This window comes from Tamandua tetradactyla, chromosome 17, assembly GCF_023851605.1.
Source record: "Tamandua tetradactyla isolate mTamTet1 chromosome 17, mTamTet1.pri, whole genome shotgun sequence".
Classification (NCBI taxonomy): domain Eukaryota; kingdom Metazoa; phylum Chordata; class Mammalia; order Pilosa; family Myrmecophagidae; genus Tamandua; species Tamandua tetradactyla.
This window is the reverse complement of record NC_135343.1, coordinates 11,035,277-11,059,337: the sequence shown is the minus strand read 5'-3', so window position 1 is coordinate 11,059,337 and position 24,061 is coordinate 11,035,277. Positions and strand designations below refer to the sequence as shown.

Below are 24,061 nucleotides of genomic sequence, written 5' to 3'. Positions count from 1 at the left end.
GAGGATAATGTTGGAGTTAAGGGGAGACCTTAGAGCTCAGCCAGTGCCCTCCCCTCCACTTTAAGATAAGAAAACACAAAGGAAGGATTTAAAATTTTGCCTTGTACCGGTACATAGGTAGGGAATTGAGAAAAAAAAAAACGAAGCAAGCGTTCCGAGTGTTTTCTCTGATGAAGAGCTGAATATCATGGTTATTTTCTTTTCCTTCCTTCCTTCTTTCCTTCCTCCGGGAGCTCCCACCTATGCAGACCCCCAGAGTATTAAGAATACAGCTCTACTCTTATGGCGACATTTGGCCTCCTTCTTCTTTATCAGTAAAATGGCATAACAGCCACCTCCAATAGAGCTTTGAGAGCATCAAATGAAAAGACGATGCCCAGTACTTAGCACATAGGAAGTGCCAAATAAATGTTGGCTACTGAAAAGGGAATCAGAGCTCTGGTCCTGAAGGGTGACTTTTACCCCCGCTGCACATCCAAATCATCTGGGAGGTTTTATCAAAAACACTCAAGCCCAGACCCAGCCAAGGAGATTCAGAGGTCGTTGGCCTGGAGTGGGTGAGGCTTAGAGAAGACTCAAAAACTCTCCAGGTGTTTCTCACTGCCACTAAGGTTGAAAACCACTGCCCTTGGAGGTCCAGGGACAAGGCCAGAGACCAAATGTCCTTAACACAGGATAAGGACCAGGCAGGTGGTCAAAGGGGAAAGAAAAAGAGAGAGAGAGAGAAAATTCAGAAGAAAATTTAAGAAGCTTGAAAATCACTTTTATACATAACAGCTGTGTGGTTGCTACAAAAGATAAATAATAATGACCAACCTAATGGAAACGAAGCAATGAGCACGTTTTAATCAGAGCCTTATGCAAACAGTGGCACACTCATCTGCTTCTTCGTATGGCTAAAGAAACCTGTTGACTGCCGAAAGACAGGAAAGCACACCCAGACTAACAAGGGGCAGTTATTTAATGCAGAAATCCAGTGAACACAGAGAGACAGAAGTTAAACAACAGGTAGGACTTCAAACAATACTGCATAGAGTCACGGGAATAGCTCTTACATGGTTGATTTGTTTTTCTTATGATTTCAATTCCAGTACAAAGGCAGAGAAGTGACTTCAATTAAAAAAATAACGATAAGGCAACAGAAGGAGAATCTTCTTATAACAAGAAACATCCACAATGCACAAATAGTTGGTGCTACACAAGACACCATTAGGACGAGTTCTGAAGATGCTGCAATAAAATTGAACAAGCAAGTTACAATGACGAGAAAATTATACTCGCTTTGTTATGAATCGTTTTGCAAATAGAAATGACTCTCGGGTAATTGCTATATACAAACTTTCTGAAATGCAAGGAAGTCACACAAATCTTCCCGCTGCCGTCTCCTCTTCTGCAAAACCTAGAAGTGTTCCATGGCGCTGCTCCCTATATTACACAAAGCATGAAGAGTCATTAAAGCACTTGAATCCACAGTATTCTTCTCCTTAGAAAGGTTGAGAGGTTTTGCATGATTTTACAGCGCTCATCCAGAAGGGGCTGGCACAACACGGGTTGGAATGGAAAAGATTGCGCTGTGCTCTTGGGGTCCTGTCGGGAAACCCCCATTTGCTCCTCTCACCAGTTGTCCCACTGTGGATGGGCCACTGAGCAGTGAACTTGCAGGCAAGAGTCATACCGTGGAGTCCCTGCCGGACTTTAGATGTGCAATCTTGGTCCGGCTAATAAACGGGTAAGCGATGCAGAGACCTCCAGCTGCCACGATGAAGCCTAAACTGCACCAGGCACAAAAGATAGACCAGCTGTAGCCATGTTCCACACCATCGGGTAGGCTATAAATGAGCTTCGGGAGCCGGTTCAAGTCATAGGAGATGCTGGCAGCGTAAGTGCAAAGGGAAATGGTGCAAAATATCCCTGTAAATAATACAAAGGCAACAGAATGATCAGTTACAGTTTTGCCTGCTGCGAGGCCTTTGTAAAAATCAGATCAACCAGTAAAGCAATCAACCCAAGGTAATAAGGGATCTGAAATTCTTATACTTGAATTAATCCACTCCACAAACATTGACAAAACCTTTATGTTCCACTCGCTGCACCAGGTACTGGAGATGTGGGAGTGAAAGAGACAGACAAGGGAAAGTCTTGTAATTGGAATTACCCAATCATTTTACTTGAGTGGTATTTACATTTGAATTGATTTTTGTTTTTCATTCTTCATAACACTATTTTTAAAGGGAAAAATCTCCCATAATCCCTCAAACCTAATAAAAACAGCTTTCATCTTCTTTTGTTCGATACTTAACTTGACACATTTTATGTGGGTGCAATCATCATAATGCAATCATCATGTTTTCTTTTATAATTAACATTATAAGTTTTGATCATGTTGCCTATAAGTATTTTAAATAAATATTTACAAATGGCTAAATCATTTTCTAAGGCACAGAGGCTGGCACATAATAGACCCACCAATCATTTTTGGTTGAATGAAAAAAAATGCTTTAAAATAATATAAATCAAATCCAAGAATTTACAATTGATGTAAAATAGCTGAGCAGGAGATCATATAGGTCAATCATTGAGAATAAATAGGTAATTTGGTTCATATAAGGAGAATGGATGGAGCACAAAGTTTATACCAGCACATATATGTTTAATCATCCTTCCAGAACACTAAAATCAGGGCTCTGATAAAAAATGCTGCAAAAGCCCAACATGCAGGTTTTAAGTGACCCGCGTAGGTAAATGTCTCCATTCCACCATAATGGTCTCCCAAGGATGCTCCTTTGGCTTGTTTGGGACCAGAATTAGACAGTTGTGGAGCTGAAGGTAGGTAATGAAAACAGACACAGGAAAAACAAGCAAATATCAGAATGTCCAGTTCTGTTCCGAGTCCACAGACAGCCACATCTCTCCTTTATACTTTGGTTTTCTCCTGTGTACAATGTGAGCATCTATTTGCTGGCATTCCTATGAAACAGAGACACAGATTTGGGGAGAGGACTGAAAGTAATAGATTCCACTCAAAAAAAATGTATAGCTTTGGTGATCAGAGCTAGCAAAAAAGTGAGCTCAGAAAAAAGTAGCAATTCCGAGGAAATAAAGACCACCTGGTTGCTGTTTTCAGTACTAGAATTCTGCCTCCATCAAACTCTAAAAATCCAAATTGCCTGAATCCTTTTCCAAATGTGCATTGAGAAAATAAAAATTGCTCTAAACTAAAAGAAAACTCAATCTGAGATAATTAAATATTTCCTACTCTTTGCCTAATTCTGTCTTTAAACTCCAAAGTGATTGCATTTTTCTAAAAAAGAATAAGATCTTATCTTCCTACTTCTTGCCCCAGATTATTACAATAAACATAGCACTCTGAATTCTCCAAAAGAAAGATCAAGATGGAAATATTTCTTTCATTAAAAAATAGGCCATTCAAAAAAGAATATTCCTTTTCTTTCTTCAAATCTTGTGAAGAGCAAATATTCTTACATCTATCTAAATGTTTTCCCTGGCAGTCAAACAAAGACTGTTTATATATAACAAGGTCCTTTTAACCAATGCTGGTAATAGAACAATAGGCAGTTAGAAAAAAATTGATCTCTGGAGAATCAACAGGTAAATCTCAATAATAGAAAAATGACTAGTGCATAGGGAAAAAAAATCTCTATTCTGCATTTAACTGTCTGCAGAGGGCTGAAAGCCTAAATGCATGGATTTTTAGATGCCGCATGGTTTTAAGGACCTCTGAAAGCTTGAGTTCAAACTTAGACTTTTAAGCATCCTTTGATTCAAATGCATTGGACGGGGATGCAGGAAATGTCTTCTGGTCCCAGCTTTACTAACTAACTCATGGCATGACCTTGGAATCACCCAACCTCCATGAGTCTTAGTTTTCCCATTTAGAGAAAATAAAATAAAAATGGGGGCTTGGTTATTGAAGTCCCTTACGTCAACTTCCTGCACTTCTTTTATTCTAAATGTGTCATGAAGCAAGAACATTTCTGAAAACTTCCCAGTACATCCAGCACTATTATTCAAATAAATAAATAAATAAAATGGAAGGTCATATGTATTTTTCTTTCTGTAGAAGCTCCCTTTTATACTAAGCATTGATTTTATTAGCACCTTTCTCCTGCCACCTTCATAAGATTTCTTTGGGGGAAATGAATTTTAGCACGACAAGGCTGGTTCTCATTGAATAAAAAGGCAGCAAAAGGAACAATCTAATCTGAGGCCACAGCCAGAAAGAGGGTCCCTCTCTCTGCCCTCGGCGTCCTAACCGGTTGACCTTCTCCTGGGCACTGGTCTGGGCTTGGCCCGGGAACATGGCGAGCGCTGTCACTAACAGACTTGCTTTCCGAATGCCCGAGTGGCTCGAGAGCTACAGCTCCCTAAAGCTAAACTGGTGGCCCACCATAAACAAAAGTACGGTACTTCACAGCATACTTTTTGTTCACCCTTGGATTCATCCTACCTTGCAAATCTGATTGTTCCCCTGTCATTGTCTCATAACTTACTTGCACTCATGAATTTATTTTATTGTGAGTTATTATCCAGATCCTGGGCCACTTAAGCCTTTTCTGGAATTGGGCATTCATCAAACCTTCTTGATGAAAAGTTGCTTTATTTCCTTTATTTGCTCAGCTGAGAGTGGCTAAAAGGGTAACCAGCCCACAAAAATGCACCCCCACCTCCCCACCCAGGCCTTTCTCTTGCCAGCAAATGCTTCCACTTATCGCCCTTCAGTGACATATTTTCTCCTTCCACGATGCTGTGGAAATGGTTCTGAGCAAGAGGAAAGCAAAGGAGAAAAGATGAACAAGAAGAGAATATCTAAGGGCCCCTCCTTCTGAGAATCCCTGACGTCTCTAAGAAAGCTTGTAAATAGAGAGCTGCCACCACCACCATTTGAGGAACAGATAAACATACCGACAGGAGACAAAACACCATTTTCCACTTTTTCAAAAAGCTTTTGTAAAAGAGGCCAAGCCAATTCAAGGCATTAAAATAAAAAACCCTCCTAAATTCTCAGACATCAAGAATAAGTGTCATTTTAAATGATAAAAGCTTGCTCATTATAGCTAGATTATTAGTTTTAGGTCAGTTCTGATACTGCAGAGCTCTATATTAGGTTCTATATGCACATCTTACGGTGACGCATATAGCCAATTCAATGTAGGAGAAACATCTCTATACCTTTTGTAGGTCTTAGGAAGATTTTACTATTTGAAATGCTATTTAACAAGTCATTTAATGATTTATTTATCAAGTATGTTCTATGTTCTGGAGACTGACCTAAAGCCCAATTCTGGCTATCCTGTTGGTAGTTTAACGTAATGAGTTATGGCCATAATTGGCTTGAAGTCAGTGTGGTCAGGACCCAAATTCTCATTCACGTAGGGAAATCTCCTAGACTGCTGACTCAGTGACGTCAATAAGACCTGCTGAGCTGAATTAAATTCAGCGCTACATGGAGTTGTACTAGTCTAAGAGCCAGGTCATCCCAACTGGTTCTTGGCATAATACCACGTTCACAGCACGAGTCCCACCTAGGACTTTCCTGCACAGCAAGATGGTTCAGATAACGCTGCGTCTTCATCAGTAGCCATCTAGTTAGCCTCTACTTTGTGAAAGGTAGGTAAAGAGGCTACGACAAGATAAACAATACCACCTGGCATTCAAAAAGCTTCACAATCGAATGGTCCTTCCTAAAGATCCACGAAGACAGTAGTTGGCCCAAGACTCTTTGATTTTTCCTTCCCTTTCCTTTTCCTCCTCCGAGTCGCCTGGCCTAACTCACCACTGACACTCGTTATCCCAGCTGGTGGCTCCGGAGAGAGCTGTCCCTGAGGCCCAGCTGGGCCCTGGCTACTCCTGGTAGCATCTTCAGAAGAGTGAAGAGTTACTGGCTCTCTGAAAAGCCTTCTCTGCAGCTGTTTTCTTATAAAATATTAAAAGGTTTTCTGCCCATATTCTTAATTAGAAGATACCATAAAAAGCACAGAATTACAGAGCTGGAAAGGATATTTTTGGAGCAGGAAGAGAAGTGAATTTATGCTACCACTCTAGACCATCAACCTCATTAACTTCTTGAAAATCTTTGAGGTGCCTCTGGCCAGCTGGTGATATAATCAGGGGAGCTGGACCCTCTCTTTTCACCACCATCCTCTGATGTGCTTCAAAGGCAGAAAGGAACGGAAGTTGCTTTACCCTCAGTACCTACGTAATGAATATCATAACTGTAACACCCAAAGAAAAAAACACTGATTTTTCTTTCTTGTTCCTTCAAAAAAATAGCCTGCCCATCTTTTCTGGTCTCTGCTCTTCTAGCAAAAATGTCTCATGGCTAGTTTTCCTGCAGATCATTCAAAAAACCATTCCTAAATTGTCTTACCTAAAGACCAGGTAGGACTAACAGAGGTAGAAAAAGCTTTAAAACAAGACCCCCAAAACAAAATTACAGATTCATACAATCTAATTCATAATTTCTAATTCCAAAAGCACATAATCTTTTCCTGAAAGATTGTGGCAATCTCATTTAGTGGCAAAGCCTGACCTGATCTGACATCAGGCACTATTTATAGTCTTTATTGATCCCACTTCCTGTTGAATATTCATGTTTTGCTACAGAAATGTTAATGTCTTTGATTTCAAGATGCTGCCCTAGACCCTGCTGTGGCTGTTAGAGGATGTAGAATAAACATACCAACTTGCCTTTCAAAAATAAATATGTAAAAATCCTGAACTCCAAAACACATCTGGCCCACAAAATTTCAGATTATTATAGACCTGTTAATTTTAGGTCATAATCAATGGCTAGCCTAGATAATTCAGTACATCTATGACAGTGGGGTCTTTTTTTATTTGAATGTGCTGAAGCAAAGGCACAGATAACCCCACGTGGCTGTCACTGTCCCTGAAGCTTTGCTGGGGCTGCCTGGGCACCCTTATCTGCCATCAGGGTGGTCACTGGAGGGCCCTGCCTTAGGAAGATTAGGGGCCTCGTGTTCTCTTCCAAATTAGCCATGGCAGCTCAGGGTGCGGCCTATGAAAGGGAATGGATCCAGAGGGCACTGCCACCCCTGCCAAGGGGCACCCAACTTCATCCTTTTTTTTTTGAGGCTCCCAGGATATTAAAAGATAATACAAATCCTACGACAGAGATGTGAAAATTACATTTCTAAATGTTTGCACTGAACAAACTAGCCCTCTAAAATATTTATATTTAGAATTTATATTATAGTCATTATAATTACTATGGCAATCTAATAGAATGCATAATCTAATATTTATGAAAATATTTATTCACACGGCACTGAAAGCAGTGTGGTCCAGCACTGGGCAGAAGCCGAAAGCTGTAAGATGAGGGTCTTAATCCCTCAAGCCTGCTACAGTATTTGCCTCTGGGACCACGTGTGTGACCTCAGAGAAGATGAGGTCAAAAGACTAAGACAGAGGTCCTTGGTGCATGTGAGGCCCGACAGGGCCCTCCACCCGAGCACCTCGAAAGGCTCAGGAAAGGAGAAAGGGAGAATCTGGCTCCCAGATGTGAGGTGACCCTTCCACATGTGGGTAATCAAGAGCTGTCTGCGTGCAACAAAGCAGAAGGGCAGAGATGGTTGCAAAGTTTCCATCTGAACATCTCAAACTGTCATGTCACTGCAGCTCTTCATTGCAGGTGTGGCTAATAAGTTCAGGCAGAAAATGAAGATGCCAGTGCATTTAGAAAGGGCTAAATTTAACATCAAAAATCTGTAGGAATGATGCTGACCAGAGCTGCTGAAGACACTTCCTCTCAATTAAAATCAATGCTTTTAACCCTTATTTGCTCTGGTCTGCTACTTCGTGTGAATGTTCTACAGCTTATTTATCTCAGGCAATGGATTAATGAAGTTATCCTCAGCTTTGAGAAAAGCAAATTGAACTGCATTATTTGTAGTAGCAAAAATAAAATGCACATCCCTAAATCCCACAGGAAGAGAATGGATGGATGCAGCTCAGCATATCCCCTCAGTGACTGATCATGCAGCTGTTAAAACTAAGAGCAGAAGAACAACGAGCAATGTAGGCCATCTTATGGTATAGCGGGAAATGGAAGCACAGAAGACTACCTATTTTCCATGCAATGGTCACAGTCATTTTTCCTTTTCTTTTCTTTAAGTGAGGCAAACACACGGACAAGATTGACGAACAAGGAACACTTTTAAACAGCCTAATTTTTCAGGTGATAGGATCATAAGTGCATTTCCTCTGTATTCCAATAAAGTTGTTTGGGCCACCAAAAATACAGACAACATTCTGCTGTATCTGTGCCTCCTTCAGGATTGTATCATCAAGGTTTATAAGTCTGGGGCAGATTTGGGGTTTCATGGGTGTTTGTGGTTGTGGCTGTGATTTTGCTTGTTAGTTCTGGTTTGGTTTGTTGAACAGTTGCAGAGTGGCTTTCAGTGATAAATCCTGAGGGCCCCAAAGCCAGGCTGGTGCACAGATACTGCCCACGAATGGATCAGAAAGGAGAACTGAGTACAAGGGAAGGGTGGACCTGGACCAGGAAACAAGGCGCCCCTGCTCTCCTGTGCCCACCCAATGCCTCTCTGGTAGTTTCCAAGCTGAACTTTAGCTGCCTTCCTTTCATTTAAAGCCAAACCAGCACCTCTGTTGCCCAAGGAACACTCACTAGGCCTGGCATTTATGGCCTTCTGATTTATTCTGATGCTAACAATTGTTTTACATACTAAGAATATACTAAGTCATTCATTATCTACATTTAAAATGTTCTTTAAAAATGATCTGGGGTCAACAATTTCTCTGTTTTCCTGACAAAAGGACATGATGTAGGGGAGGGAGGAGGATCCTTAAAACACTCAACACTTCTTTGATGTATTGGGGGACAAAGGTTGGGGAAATGGGAATGCAACTCATAATGGGAGGGAGAAAAATGGGGGAGAGTTTAACAACCATTTAGCTCTATCACAGACTTAAATGAATCCTCCAGGCAGCATAGTCCTCTCTTATTCTTTGCCACAAAGCTATCCATTCTCCCCTGTTCATGCTATAATTTGGATTTCAAATAAATCTTCTGAGCAGGGACCCCACTCAATGGCTGGTCCTGAAGGTCCAAATCCTCTTCCCAAACCCTCAGGAATCAGAGTTTTCTCCTCAGGTACTAGAGTTTTCTACTCAGGAACTAGGGATTTCTCCTCAGGAACTAGAGTTTTCTCCTCAGGAACTAGGGTTTTCTCCTAGGTACTAGAGTTTTCTCCTCAGGAACTAGGTTATTCTCCTCAGGTACTAGAGTTTTCTCCTCAGGAACTAGGGTTTTCTCCTAGGAACTAGGGTTTTCTCCTCAGGAAATAGAGTTTTCTCCTCAGGAACTAGGGTTTTCTCCTAGGTACTAGAGTTTTCTCCTCAGGAACTAGGTTATTCTCCTCAGGTACTAGAGTTTTCTCCTCAGGAACTAGGTTATTCTCCTCAGGTACTAGAGTTTTCTCCTCAGGAACTAGGGTTTTCTCCTAGGAACTAGGGTTTTCTCCTCGGGAACTAGGGTTTTCTCCTCAGGTACTAGAGTTTTCTCCTCAGGAACTAGTTTATTCTCCTAGGAACTAGAGTTTTCTCCTCAGGAACTAGGGTTTTCTCCTCAGGTATCAGAGTTTTCTCCTCAGGAACTAGGGTTTTCTCCTCAGGTATCAGAGTTTTCTCCTCAGGAACTAGGGTTTTCTCCTCAGGCACTAGAGTTTTCTCCTCAGGAACTAGGTTATTCTCCTAGGAACTAGAGTTTTCTCCACAGGAACTAGTGTTTTCCCCTAGCAACTAGGGTTTTCTCCTCAGGTACTAGGGTTTTCTCCTCACGTACTAGGGTTTTCTCCTCGGGAACTAGGGTTTTCTCCTCAGGTACTAGAGTTTTCTCCTCAGGAACTAGGGTTTTCTCCTCAGGTACTAGAGTTTTCTCCTCAGGTACTAGGGTTCTCTTCTCAAGAACTAGGGTTTTCTCCTCAGGTACTAGAGTTTTCTCCTCAGGTACTAGAGTTTTCTCCTCAGGAACTAGGGTTTTCTCCTCAGGTACTAGAGTTTTCTCCTCAGGTACTAGGGTTTTCTTCTCAGGAACTAGGGTTTTCTCCTCAGGTACTAGAGTTTTCTCCTCAGGTACTAGAGTTTTCTCCTCAGGTACTAGGATTTTCTTCTCAGGAACTAGGGTTTTCTCCTCAGGTACTAGAGTTTTCGCCTCAGGAACTAGGGTTTTCTCCTAAGAACTAGGGTTTTCTCCTCAGGAACTAGGGTTTTCTCCTCAGGTACTAGAGTTTTCTCCTCAGGAACTAGGGTTTTCTCCTCAGGTACTAGAGTTTTCTCCTCAGGTACTAGGGTTCTCTTCTCAAGAACTAGGGTTTTCTCCTCAGGTACTAGAGTTTTCTCCTCAGGTACTAGAGTTTTCTCCTCAGGAACTAGGGTTTTCTCCTCAGGTACTAGAGTTTTCTCCTCAGGTACTAGGGTTTTCTTCTCAGGAACTAGGGTTTTCTCCTCAAGTACTAGAGTTTTTCTCCTCAGAACTAGACTTTTCTCCTAGGAACTAGGGTTTCCTCCTCAGGAACTAGAGTTTTCTCCTCAGGTACTAGAGTTTTCTCCTCAGCAATTAGGGTTTTCTCCTCAGGTACTAGAGTTTTCTCCTCAGGTACTAGAGTTTTCTCCTTAGGAACTCGGGTTTTCTCCATCCTGAGCTTCAGTCCTGGTGGCCACTGTACATTCACCAGAAACTGGAAAACCTAGCTTGGTTTTCTGTCTAGTTCAGCCCTTTTGGGCTCCATGTGACTGCTGGATGCTCTGGCAGGAGGCTGGTAGCGATGCTTTGCTTTCGGGGTCACCACCCATCTCAGCATCAGCTCAGGGGGTGGGAAAGTTGGGCCACTAGAAGGAAGAGCCCTGTCTGTGGCCTGGGTGGTAGGCAACCTCTCCACAGCCACATGCCACCTTTCTGTGAGCCCTGAGAGACAGAAAGTAAGAGGTGTTGGTCCCAGACAGTGCCAGCTGCCTGCTAACATGGCTCAACTGTCATCAGAGTGAGAAGCCAGTTTCTACACTTCACTAGAAAACGCAGTCGTGGTCACTTACATAACAGAACCCCAGGAAAGTGGAAATAAGTGTATTCCAAATGGTTCCACATCTGGGGTAACAGGAGTTCTGACATTGGGTATACTCTGTGAGACCATTAATCTGGCACTCACTACTCATTAATACACTCTTTTTTTGTGTGTGAAGGGGGAGAAGAAAGGAAAGATTTCCTTCTGGCTGCCACCTTCCGGCTTCAGCTGTTGACTCAACTCCTGACCCCTTTTCAGGCCAAAATATCCCTCCTCGGTTAAACCAAAAAGACCATGTCCTAAGACCATAAAACAGTTAGAGGAAAATGTTGGGAGATATCTTATGGATCTTACAACTGGAGGTGGTTTTATGGACCTTAAACCTAAAGCAAGAACACTGAAGAAGGAAATAAATAAATGGGAGCTCCTCAAAATTAAACACTTCTGTGCATCAAGGAACTTCATCAAGAAAGTAGAAAGACAGCCTACACAATGGGAGACAATATTTGGAAACGACATATCAGATAAAGGTCTAGTATCCAGAATTTATAAAGAGATTGTTCAACTCAACAACAAAAAGACAACCAAACCAATTACAAAATGGGAAAAAGACTTAAACAGACACCTACCAGAAGAAGAAATACGGATGGCCAAGAGGCACATGAAGAGATGCTCAATGTCCCTGGCCATTAGAGAAATGCAAATCAAAACCACAATGAGATATCATCTCACACCCACCAGAATGGCCATTATCAACAAAACAGAAAATGACAAGTGCTGGAGAGGATGCGGAGAAAGAGGCACACTTACCCACTGTTGGTGGGAATGTCAAAGGGTGCAACCACTGTGGAAGGCAGTTTGGCGGTTCCTCAAAAAGCTGAATATAGAATTGCCATACGACCCAGCAATACCATTGCTAGGTATCTACTCAAAGGACTTAAGGGCAAAGACACAAACGGACATTTGCACACCAATGTTTATAGCAGCGTTGTTTACAATTGCAAAGAGATGGAAGCAGCCAAAATCTCCATCAACAGAAGAGTGGCTAAACAAACTGTGGTATATACATATGATGGAATATTATGCAGCTTTAAGACAAGATAAACTTATGAACCATGTAATAACATGGATGGACCTAGAGAATATTATGCTGAGTGAATCCAGCCAAAAACTAAAGGACAAATACTGTATGGTCCCACTGATGTGAACGGACATTCGAGAATAAACTTGAAATATGTCATTGGTAACAGAGTTCAGCAGGAGTTAGAAACAGGGTAAGACAATGGGTAATTGAAGCTGAAGGGATACAGACTGTGCAACAGGACTAGATACAAAAACTCAAAAATGGACAGCACAATAATACCTAATTGTAAAGTAATCATGTTAAAATACTGAATGAAGCTGCATCTGAGCTATAGGGTTTTTTTTGTTTTTGTTTGCTTGTTGGTTTGTTTGTTGTTGTTGTTTTTTACTATTATTACTACTTTTATTTCTTTTCTTTATATTAACATTTTATATCTTTTTCTGTTGTGTTGCTAGTTCCTCTAAACCGATGCAAATGTACTAAGAAACAATGATCATGCATCTATGTGATGATGTTAAGAATTACTGAGTGCCTATGTAGAATGGTATGATTTCTAAATGTTGTGTTAATTTCTTTTTTTTTTTTTTCTTTCCGTTAATAAAAAAAAAAAAGACCATGTCCATGTCTTCGTACTCTCCTTCCAATCTCCTGCTTTCAGGTCAAGTCACTCTGCTTAAAACCTTCCAGAGACTTCCAACATCCTTAGATTGAAATCCAACCTCCAGCTCAATCTAAGGCTCTATGAGGGTTTCATGCACTAGGTTTGCCTTCATGGAACCAGTAATTCCCGGAGGCTTCCTGGGTCAGTCAACCCTGAAACCCAGAGGGACCAGCCTCTCCACGATGATCAATGAATTGCATCCCCTCTCCTTTAGTGTGGACACCCCTTCTCAACGTGAAAACGTCAGAATGCTCATTGCCCAAAGATCCCTGTAGATGAGGGGAAGGATCAAAAGAGAATGAGGACGTAATACAGAGAAAATGGGATTTCACACACAAGTGTGGCTGCCTTGAAAATGATGGGTTTTGTTTCCTTCTTTGCTTTGTACACAGGTGCTATTTTACAATAAATATCTCTGCATGGTTAACACCATCGTGTCATTTAAACTCTCTATTACCCACCAGAACCAAAGGACCTTCCGGGGGCTTGTCTCACCCGTGCCCGGGGAAGGACGCAATGGAGTCACCTGCACGCAGGGCGGCGTCCGCCTCTCGGGGCAGGGCGCGGAGAGCGGCGTACCTGTCATGAGGAAGAGCAGTCCCGCCACGTGCTGGGTCAGACTTTCCTCCCAGAAGAAACTCACTGTGGCCACGATGCAACCGCAGAGCAGGACGGCCACAGCCATGCCCAGGAAGCCGGCAGTGATTCTTCTTAAATCTTGATTTAAGAGATTCAAAAATAAGACATTCAAAATTAGAGGAGTCCTCGTTGAAGAGTGCTTTGAAAACGATGGCTTTTTTCTTTCTTTGCTTTGTATCTGTGTTATACGATACAATTTTAAAATGTTTTTTTTTTAAAAAAGAAGAAGAAGAAGGGAAGTTATTGTAAATGAGAAAATGGAGAGCGTTGGATACGTTATGAAAATTCACAGGTGACCTGGGCAGGCTCGGAGCCTACAGGACCAAGGCGGCTCAGGGGATTCCCTGCCCAGGCATCGCCTCGGAGGACAGACGGGGTGTGGCAAGCTGGAAGGATCACGGTCTGCTCACTCTGACCCATATCAAGTGGAGAACAGACCAGAGGGCAATCCCAGGGAAAGTCAGGCAATAGATGGGGAGTTACTTAGTAAATGCGGACTAAGGCAGCATTTGGGAACTATCTCTGTTACGCTGAAGGCAGATGACCACCACTTTAATAGCTGTGATTAATCTGCCTTTGGAGAAAGAGCCTAAAAAATGAGCTACACTGAAATACAGTTTAGCCCGAGCACCATGGATACGTTATTTTATTTCATCGTACATATGCTCCTATCTACTTTCAAAAAAAAAAAAGAGGTGAGAAAGTGAAGGCAATCGTGGTAGCTGAAATACTGGCATCTGCCTTTAAACATCCTTTCCCCTAGAACACAGGCCTCCTGATCCCTCTCCCCCCGTTAGGAAAGACTCTTCGGTGGGTCAAGCCTCCGCTCTGTGTCCAGCGGTTGAGTGTCATCTGTCACAAGGACGCAGCTGCAATCACCGAGCCAGGGACCTCGCCCTCAAACCACGGCGTGGACACCCGTGAGCCTGGACATACTTTTACTGATTGCTGCCCACAAGTTGGGTCCTGCCCTCCTGCTAGGTTTGTTGTTGTTTTTTCCCTATTTCCTTCCTTCCTTTTTAATGTCTGAACAAAACTAGCTTAAAAACAATTACCCATTACATCTGTATGCTTTTTCTTAACACAAAAGATGCCAAATACACATCTGTTGCCCGTGAGGCCAGTCAACAATAGTCCTGGGCTAAGGCACGTGGAGCCTGGACAGAGGCTGCCCACCCCACCGTGGGAACGAGGGTCTTCTCAGCTAAGGTGGGAGGGCCAGGCAGCTGCCCCCGTTAGAGGTTCCAGGGGCTTCCAGGAATCTTAAGGGTGCAGCCCAGGGGGTGGGGTAGGGACCTCCCAGTCTTGCTTTTTTTTTTTTTTTTAAACATAATTTCTCATTTCCTGCTCAGAGCACACAAACAGAAGCAGGGGCATCTCTGCAGTATCTCCGTACAAGAAGAACTGCAGACTCCACCCAGCAAGGGGCCAGAGGCAGGGGCCATTTAGAGAGGCTGTTTAATACTGAGGGTATAAGTAGTTCTGAGATATCAGCACCTAGGTGTGAAAATGTAGTAACAGTTCAGCCACTATTATCTCCCAATCTCCCAAATTCCTTGACTTTCAAGGGGCAGTTCTATCTCCTATGGCCATTAAAAGGCACCGGGTTCGGACACAATCCATGTAGGATTTGCATTAGTGACCACACATGTCAAGCTTATCCAGTAAACATGGTACAGATCAACAAGTGTGCTTTTCTTGGAAAGAGCCGTGCATGAAACTGCTAAAAGCACCTTTCCACGAGAAAAAGATTAAGAAGCGAATGCTTAAATATTGCCTCGCTGGGCAATAACAGGGTACACGCTATTGGGGAAAAGAGATAAGGTGTTTTTCCAGGATCTGTGGTCATCTTTTCTTGCCTGACTAAAGGGAAAAGTAACCACACTACTGTTTGGACAAATGATGAAAATCAAACATGCTTTAAAAGAAGTCATAAGAACATTTAGGTAGGAATCTACCTGGGAACTGGGGAGAAATGATCCTTACAATTCAGCCGACTAGAAAGAACATTCAGGAAGCCGTTCTATTAAGAATACACCACATTTCACCCTGATGACTTTTCAAGTCCCAAATTTGCCAACCATGATATTTATAATATCATCCCACTGCTGTGGCAATAGCCTAAGAGCTTCCATGTATGTGTTTGAGGTTCATTTCAGAGCCTTTCCTGTTGATCTGCAGAGGGATTTACTTACAGAACGAGACTGTGCTTGATTTTCTGCAGCGGCTCTGGTAGGCAAACAAGATCACTGAGGTCCTTGCCGCTTATTTCATTGGAAAATGAAAGTGACAGCCTCCAATTAGGGCAAACGCTGAGAAGAATTCAGCGTAGACTTTTGCTTTCATGAGCTATTTATCATCAAGCAGCTTGAATCAACAGTTTTCAAGTAAACATCAGCCCTCTTTTAGTTTCCCAATGTGTGATCCTGCCTAGAGTTTCACATTTTCCTAACAGTGAAAAAGATCCTGCCACTGAGATGTACAGGGAATAGACATCCTCTGGGAAAATGGGAGCATATGCTCATAAGGATATTTTGGCAGAAATGAGGTCTGAGATAGACATGTAGCTAAAATAAACATGGCATAAACAAAATTAAAATAAAAGCACCTAATGTACAATCTCTTTGGTTTGCTGAGATAGTGGTGGAACTTGTGCCCAACAACCTGGTAAAGAAAAGATGCAGTAGGTTGCCTGTGAACAGATGTACCAAGGCAGACTCGCCCACGGCTCTGGATCACGTGGGCTGATACCTGGTTCTCACACATGCGACCTGTAAACGAGGTATGTCCGCATCACAGTGTAATGATCCCCTGAGTCTCTTACCACGTTTGACTAGGTCCAGGGTCCTACACGTGAGAAGTACATCACCTCTCTGTCCGAACCTGGGAACCAATGCTTTTGGTAGAGAAAGATACCACTTCCTTCCCCAGAAGTACTTACGAAGCAGGTGCCATTCGTCTTGCTGTATCGTCTTGGTCAGATTGAAAGGAATGTTTCGCAAGCGGATTGGCTGAGAAAAGTGGTACTTGATAGCGGTGCATCGCTGGGCGATACCTTGAAGGAAAAAAGAAATGCCGGTTACCAGTCTGTTCATCTGTAACAGGATCCTGAAGAGCTAAAGTAGAATGATGGGTCCTGAACTGGACTGATTACCTTCATTAGCAGAGGCAAGCCAGGGCAGTAAACACCTAAAACTTGAAAGAATGGTTGAAAACCATGTTTCGTTTTGGGGTGAAAGTCTCCCTGGCAATGTGGGACATGACTCCCAGGGTTGAGTCTGGCCCTGGCACAGTGGGGTTGATGACAGCTTCCTGACGAAAAGGAGGGAAAGAAGTGTAATAAAGTAAGGCATCTGTGGCTAAGAGAGCTCAAATAGGGTCAAGAGGCTATTCTGGAGGCTACTCTCATGCAAGCTTCAGTTAGACAGTGCTAATTGCCAGGGTTTGCCAACCCCCAACCCACATCATTCCTGTTAACACTTAAGAACACCTAAGTCTCGAACTGAGACCCTATAAAAGTTTCCTGCACTAAGTTTACTTTCCTGGAACCTATAATTTCCAGAGGGTTCCTAGGCCAGATAAATTCTGAAACCCACAGGGACCAGCCTCTCCAAGATTATCAACTAATTGCATCCCCCTATCCTTTAGTGTGGACACCCCTTCTCAACATGAAAAAGTCAGAGCGGGCATTGCCTAAAGGTCCCTATAGATCACGAGAAGGCTCAAAGGAGAAGGAAGAGTTATAACAGAGAAAACAGGATTTAACAAATGAGGATGACTGCTCAGTCACTATACTGATGTTTCTTTTAACCGCCAGTATTTTGGAGCAGCTAGAAGGAAAAATAAAAAATAGTGGAATGGTAACCCATAGCAAACTCTGAAATATGTTATATAACTACATATATATAAACTCTGAAATCTGTAACTACATATACACAAAGAAAAGAAATAAAAAAAATAATTTTTACTTTCAACAATCATTATTTTTTTATTTCTTTTCTTTGTATATATGTTATATTTCACAGTAAAAAACTGTTTAAAAAGATCCTGTTTCATTTTGGAATACGTTAAATTTTATAAAAATCTATACTCGCCTCGTTGTTTCTCAGCACTAATTTGGTGTTGGCTAAACACAAAACTCCGCAAGGAGAAATGGCCTAAAAGCATTCAGATGGTTGAAAGAAATCAGTTTGGAATTTTAAGTCAGCCTAGATAAATTACATGCCTCTAACTGATATTTGGCCTGATCTCCAACTTGCAAGTGAGTGGCATCCAACTCATTTGATTGGAAGTTAGTTACCTGGAAACCAAAAAACTATTTTTTCCATAAAGAGAACATTCAATACGGTGGTTGAGGTAGATGGTGACTAGGTCACCAGACAATCCACAAATGCCTGGCTGACCCCAGAGCAGCTGAACTGCAATTCCTTAATACTAATTGTATTGGCCTAAATTCTGGATCCTGAGAGAAAGAGTAATACTGAATAGAGGGGCAGTGAGAAAAAAAAGTTCTTCCCCTGTTTTGGTCACATGGCCAGCCCTAGGAACTTTTTTTTTTTTTTGCATGGGCAGGCACCAGGAATCGAACCCAGGTCTCCGGCATGGCAGGTGAGAACTCTGCCTCTAAGCCACCGTGGTCCACCCAGGAACAGTATTTTGAAGTGTGTGAATATATCCATTGGCTTTTCTAGTGCCCTCCCCACCCCAGCTTCTATTGCAGCAATTCACATGGACCTTTTCTTCTCCCAAAGTCTATTGAATCCCATGAAAAGTATCTACCCTCAATTCAAGCTAAAAATCAGAGTAACAACAGAAAAATACCTCCTTTCTTCCTAGTAAATCATCATGTTTTGTCATTAGGAAAAATACATTCTGATTAATTTTTTTAAAAGTGTGGGGGAATGTTAGTCTTTTAACCCTGACAGTTAAAAAAAAAATCTTCATCAATGCAAATCAAACTTTAATTGGTGGAATTTGAATTAATGTACAAAAGTGAAATAAAAGAATTTTCATGCATGGAAAGGAAGAGAATGATATTTGAGCAAGTTTGCATCTTGAGCAGTTTACTTGCACCTACAGGATCATTTTCACTGAAAAGTTCTCAGACATTAGTGTGTATAAGAATCACCTAGAATGCTTGTTAAAAATGTAGATTCCTGGACCCCACCCCAGAAATTCTGAATCAAAAGGTCTGGGGTAAGCCTATCAATCTGAATTTTAAAAAACATCTCAGATAATTATGTTGCATGCAGTCTTTAAACCTTACTTTAAGAAAAATTGCCTAAGACTATCTCTGATTCTTAGAAGCTTTTTCCCTTCTGAAACTAGATATTTCCTAAAAACCCAAAGCTCTTCACTTTTTCTCTCTGGTTTTTTTTCCAACATGTGCCCATGGCCAGGGTTGTGGGGTCTTAGAGATTGAGGATGGGTGGTCAAGATGGGACAGGGACAATTGTTTGCAAATCCATTAGGTGTCTGTACGTCACAAAATGCTGTGTTTGTAAAGAGCAAACGATCAAGTGTGCGGACAATAGCAGATACAGGACTGCAGGGTATTAATAACTTACACTTGTATTTTTCAAAACTATCATCCCATTTGTTACTCATCTTCTAGCTGAACTTGAGGCTCTGCCCAGCAGGAAGCGAAGGCTAACGCAGAGTTCAAGGTGTGCCCCAGTGTGCACCCAGAGACTGGGAGACTTACTGATTCCAGGTGTTTAAGGATATTTCTGCCCATACATTAGTGGGCCACTAAGCTAACCGAACAGAGACTTGAGAAGCTGCTATGACAAAGAGCGCAGACTTTACTGCATCAGTTCAGCAAGGCCGCCAAAGAAAGAAAGAGAAACAACAAACACAACAAAGCTTGGGGAGGGAGACTCTAATGTCTAGAGCTGGCACATTATACTATTGAAACTGTCCAGTTTCCAGTGGAAAAATTAGGACATACTAGGAAACAACAAAGTATGGTCCATACACAGGTTAATAGATGCTGTCCCTGGGGAAGTCCACATTGGACTTACCTGAGAAAGATTCTATGCAAGGGAAACATGCAGTTCCTTTTAAGTCATTGCAAATATTCTGAGGGCCCATCTCCTCGCCTGCCCCTGGCTGGCAGCAGGCAGGGTTCCAGCTGGCAGGGAGGGCAGTGGGAAGAGGGTGGGCAGCTGGCTGGGTTCTCTCCTACTTCCTCAGGGGAGACTGAAGTGAGCCAGGAATGTGGTGAATTGTACTCACATCTCCAAATTACTTTTCCTTTCCCCTTGGGCTCCCGGGCTAAATTTAAACTGCTCATAACTCAGAAAGGATGAGAGAAGGGGGTGGGGAGTGCAAGGAGGTCTAGATGTGGCAGTAATAGCAGTACCCAAAGAACCCAAAGACTTGGGGTCTGGTGATGAGCCCAAAACACCTCAGCTAAATGGGTAAAAATGTTCCACGGTTCTGCTCTATTAGACTATGATTGGGTACTTGTAGAGTTAGAAGAGGAAGTGGGACTGAAGGACAGGTCAATAGCAGTGTCAGAGAATTGCCATTAGCTGTCTTGCTTCCTGGTACTTAACACTTGTTCCGCTGTCATAGCAGAAAGTCAAAAAGATTTGGAAAGAAAAGCACACACACACACAAAACTGACCAAGTGAAACCACAAAATCATGCAAGCCTAATGGCTTGCCAAAGACAAACTAAGCCCTTTTGATGAAAAGAAAATTAAGCATATACACGTAGATGATGGTAGAGACAAAAGTTCCATGCAATGTTATGCTAACGAGTGATACTGTGAAAATCCACAAGGAGGCATTAGATTCAAAATTTTTCAAAGCCATGTATGCAAACTTTGGAATGAACTGGCTTTCTGGGTTTAGAGAGCAATGAATCTGGCTCTTGGAAAGGGAACACAAAAACCATGAGCTCATAGCACCAGATGGCATCACACAATGGGGCGAGGAAACATACAGAGGTCTGAAAAGAACAAGTTGTGGTCTATATTTAGAGATTAATTAGCTTCTTAAAGGGCCAAGTAGAGTCACTTTTATGATGATATAAACCATGGAATAAGACATATAAATATGTAGCACAGGGCTTAGGAATGGGCCTTCCAGTCGGTGAATTTCTATTGTTTCCAATGCTAATGTAGATGAATTCAGCTCCAAGTGAAGTCATAGAAACCACACTCTAGTTTAAATGAGGAAGAAATCTGAGAAGTAGCAAAGGATGCTGTAAAAAGTTATTAGTATCAATTAACAATGAAGCAGTATATGTGGTAGCTAAAGGCCTGGGAGTGAGACAAACAGGTTTAGATTTCAGCTGTGTGACTTTTGGCAAATTACTTAACCTCTCTGAGCCTTGGTTCCCTTATCTATAAGAGGAATAATAATGGCATATACCTCATAGGGTTATTATGAGGCATGAAAGAGGTAATTCAGGGTGTGGCCCACTGTAAAAACTCAGTAAATGTTAGCTTTCTGATTATGAGTCACCTCTTGGCACCTGCCCATATTCACCGTAGAGCACCACTGATATACACTAGGAGCCTGTGTCCTAAAATGGGCATTACAGATGAACCCAAGTGCAAAAGAGATAAGCAGCACAGGGACAACCTCCTGAACAATGGCCCACCATCAGCTCTCACGTTTCTTCTCCATTCTCACCACCTCCCTGTACATTCCCATCACCTCGCACCCGAAGAGCATGCTAGCTGGCCCCTGCCACTATTCTCTCCACCCTCCAATCCTCCCTGCATGCCACTGCTAGATAAATTTGCTGTGTGAACATTTGGGGTCTCTGGAGAACGTAAAATGGAATGTGAAAATCTGTAAGGTTTTTGCTATATCTTCCTGCCTTTTACTACAATTCTTGAAATTGATTGCTATAAATGGGAAATAATTTTACTTGCATAATTTAATTTGCATTTATTTAAAAATAAACACAATGAAAACAAAACACTAATTATTAAGCTTTACCTGGATGTTATCACCCAGTAGAAAGCCTGGCAGATGATAAGAACTATATGATTGCTTCTTGAATAACTTTAAGGCCGTGCCAATGTGCCAGCTTCTACACTTAGACGAACAGAAGATGAGAACATTTCTGGTCCCTCCGAGAAATAAGACAAGGGCTTCATTGCCTGGCTGTATCATGGCCTGTCCAAGAACATGCAATCGACTTCCCTAAATCAAGCCCAGAATCGATAACCCCACCACCTGTGCCCTCCACCTTATCCACCTGTCACTCATCCCCAGGGCTACCTCCACCACTCCCAGACGCGTCCCTCTCCCCTTGTTGTGCTTATTTCTGTGACTTCCCCTCACCTACAGCTCTTACCTTAAAACCATCCAAAGCTTACTCAGCCCTCCAGGCCCAGAGCCTTTAAATGCCCTTCCCCAAACCCACAGCAGCCCATGCAGCTTACTTGCTCCTCTGACTCTATCTCAAAGGTGTGGGACGAATCACATAAGCAGCTTCTTGATTCTTCCAGCTCTGTCATTGCCTAACAGTTCAGAGAGTTCGCCTCTCTACTAAAGTCCCAAGTTCCTTAGGGGCAGAAACCACGGCTGCTTTTTCCTGGGTGTGTGGCATTTCAGAGGCATGTCTGAAGCAAGTACTGACAACAGCACATCGATGCTTCGGGTTCTCCAGCAGCAGAAAGGGTCCATGGACAGCTGGTGTTATGTTCTAAAAAACATTTCCAAGGCAACTCAGAATTCCACAACTGGGCAGAAAAGTAATGAATTCTTTTTCCCGCCACCTCTACCAGCACACATGCCAGTCTGAAAGGAGAGATCAGTTACGGGCTCACAAGGGCAGGGGAGCAGCATGTTCATGTCAGAGAGATTTGATTTTGGAGGGAAACAGGTGCTAAGCAGTCAACAGAAAATATTTTTCTCATCACCTCCTTTACTGGGTAGGAGCAGCCCTTACTTACATAAATAAACCAAGTTACAACAAGATTAGTGGCTTAACACCAACTTTTAGCATCTCCAAAACTGAGCAGAGGAAAATAGAAAATTAGTAAGTCTAGAGCAGCAACTGCTCTATAGAAATATAATGCGCAGCACGTTATGTAATGATAAATTTTCTAGTAGGCGCATTAAAAAATATAAAAAGACAAGTGAAATTAATTTCAATATTTTAACATTTTAACATGCAAGCAATATTTTGGAAATGATTAATGAGGTTTTTTTGCATTCTTTTTTTCACGCTAATATTTTGAAACCTCGGCGTACTTTCCACTTACAGCACATTTCCATTCAGTCTTGCCTCAAGTGCTCAGAAGTGAAATGTGGCTGGTGGCTGAGGATACAGGAGAGGGGAGCAGGAGGGAGCTTTCTAAATAAAGGTGAATAAAACTCCAGTTAATAGAAAATCAAGTGCAGGTGAGGGTGCTGGACATACAAGTGCCAGAAAGGTGCGAAGGTTATTCCTTGTTTAAATACACTCCTCACAACCTACTTTCTTGTTCTGCCATAATTGTTTCTTATCACTAATGGAGAACCAGCTCCTTAGCTGTTGTGGGATTGCAACCTTGCTCATCCCGTATTTTCTTTGGAGCAAGACAGTCTGGATTTGCAATCCAGCTTCCCCACTCTCTAGCTGTGTGCCCCTGGCGAGTTCCTTAACCTCTCTGAGCCTCAGTTGCTCAGCTCTAATATCTGGACTGTGGTAGCATATTTAACACATAAGGAGGATTAAATGGAACAATGTATAATACTATTAGTGTAAGCTCTCATCGCTGCTACTTTATTTGCCTGAACAAACCCAGACTTTTGTACTGTTCCTTAAAGGAAAAACTCAGGTGACTTCTTTGAACTGTGAGTATATGATTCCTAGGGGCAAAGAGGGAGGGTTCAGTGACACACCAGACAGATTTAGCCCATTTCACAGATGGTCAACATCACACCAAATTAAAAATTAAAAAAAAAAAAAAAGGCAGGGAAGCGAATCAGAACTATCAATGGTCAAACAGGCATGATCCAGTGCAAAAGTGAACACTGTCCTGTGTGAGGAAAATAGGTGAACGCTGCTAGCTGTATTCATTTTTAAATCTCCTTTTCGGCAGCTATTATATTGCTTCTACAACAAAAAGTAATAACATATTTTTAATCTGAAACAGGGATTCTCAGCTTCTCAGAACCATCGACGCATGTGGTCGGTGACTCTGCTGGTGGGAGAGATTTACAACCTGAGGCTCAGGAGAGGATGTAATTTTATGTGGCTCCCGGCAGATTTCAGCCCCAGCTGAGGACTCGCTGCTTCTCTCTGGTTCCCACTTTCCCTTGCCTCCTCCCCTTTACCTGCCAGGAGACTACAAGTGAGCCCAGATCCTGTGCTTTTTCCTTCATCTCCGACTTGCCAGCGTAGGTCGAGGAGACATGATTATGCCATCGGAGGGAAGGGAGACCTAGGCAAGCAGGGGGCGCCCCCCTTGTCCCCTGAGCCACGGTCTTACGTGAAAGTGAACACGGCCATCGTCCCAACACACGCGGTACTTCCCCATCCGCAGAGAAAACCACGTTGTAGGACAGGCTGACAGTCTCTGCTGGTCACTCCTGCTCTGGTCACAACATGCTGACCTCAGAGGGATCCAAACAGTCAGAACCAAAGCTGTCTTAACAG

The 24,061-nt window shown here is 42.4% G+C and overlaps 1 protein-coding gene across 3 annotated transcripts in view; it reads right to left on the bottom strand.

The window, feature by feature from the left end:
- Nucleotides 1–943: 943 nt before the first annotated feature.
- The window catches only part of TMEM178A (transmembrane protein 178A), a 57,806-nt gene continuing 34,688 nt past the window's right edge, over nucleotides 944–24,061 (bottom strand). For all 3 annotated transcript variants that reach the window (XM_077135080.1, XM_077135082.1, XM_077135081.1), the window contains exons 2-4: nucleotides 16,392–16,505; nucleotides 13,391–13,528; nucleotides 944–1,911 (exon numbers count right to left, since the gene is read on the bottom strand). In XM_077135080.1, coding sequence (XP_076991195.1) covers nucleotides 1,670–1,911; nucleotides 13,391–13,528; nucleotides 16,392–16,505 — 494 coding nt within the window. In that variant the 3' untranslated portion in view covers nucleotides 944–1,669. The remainder of the gene's footprint in view (nucleotides 1,912–13,390; nucleotides 13,529–16,391; nucleotides 16,506–24,061) is intronic.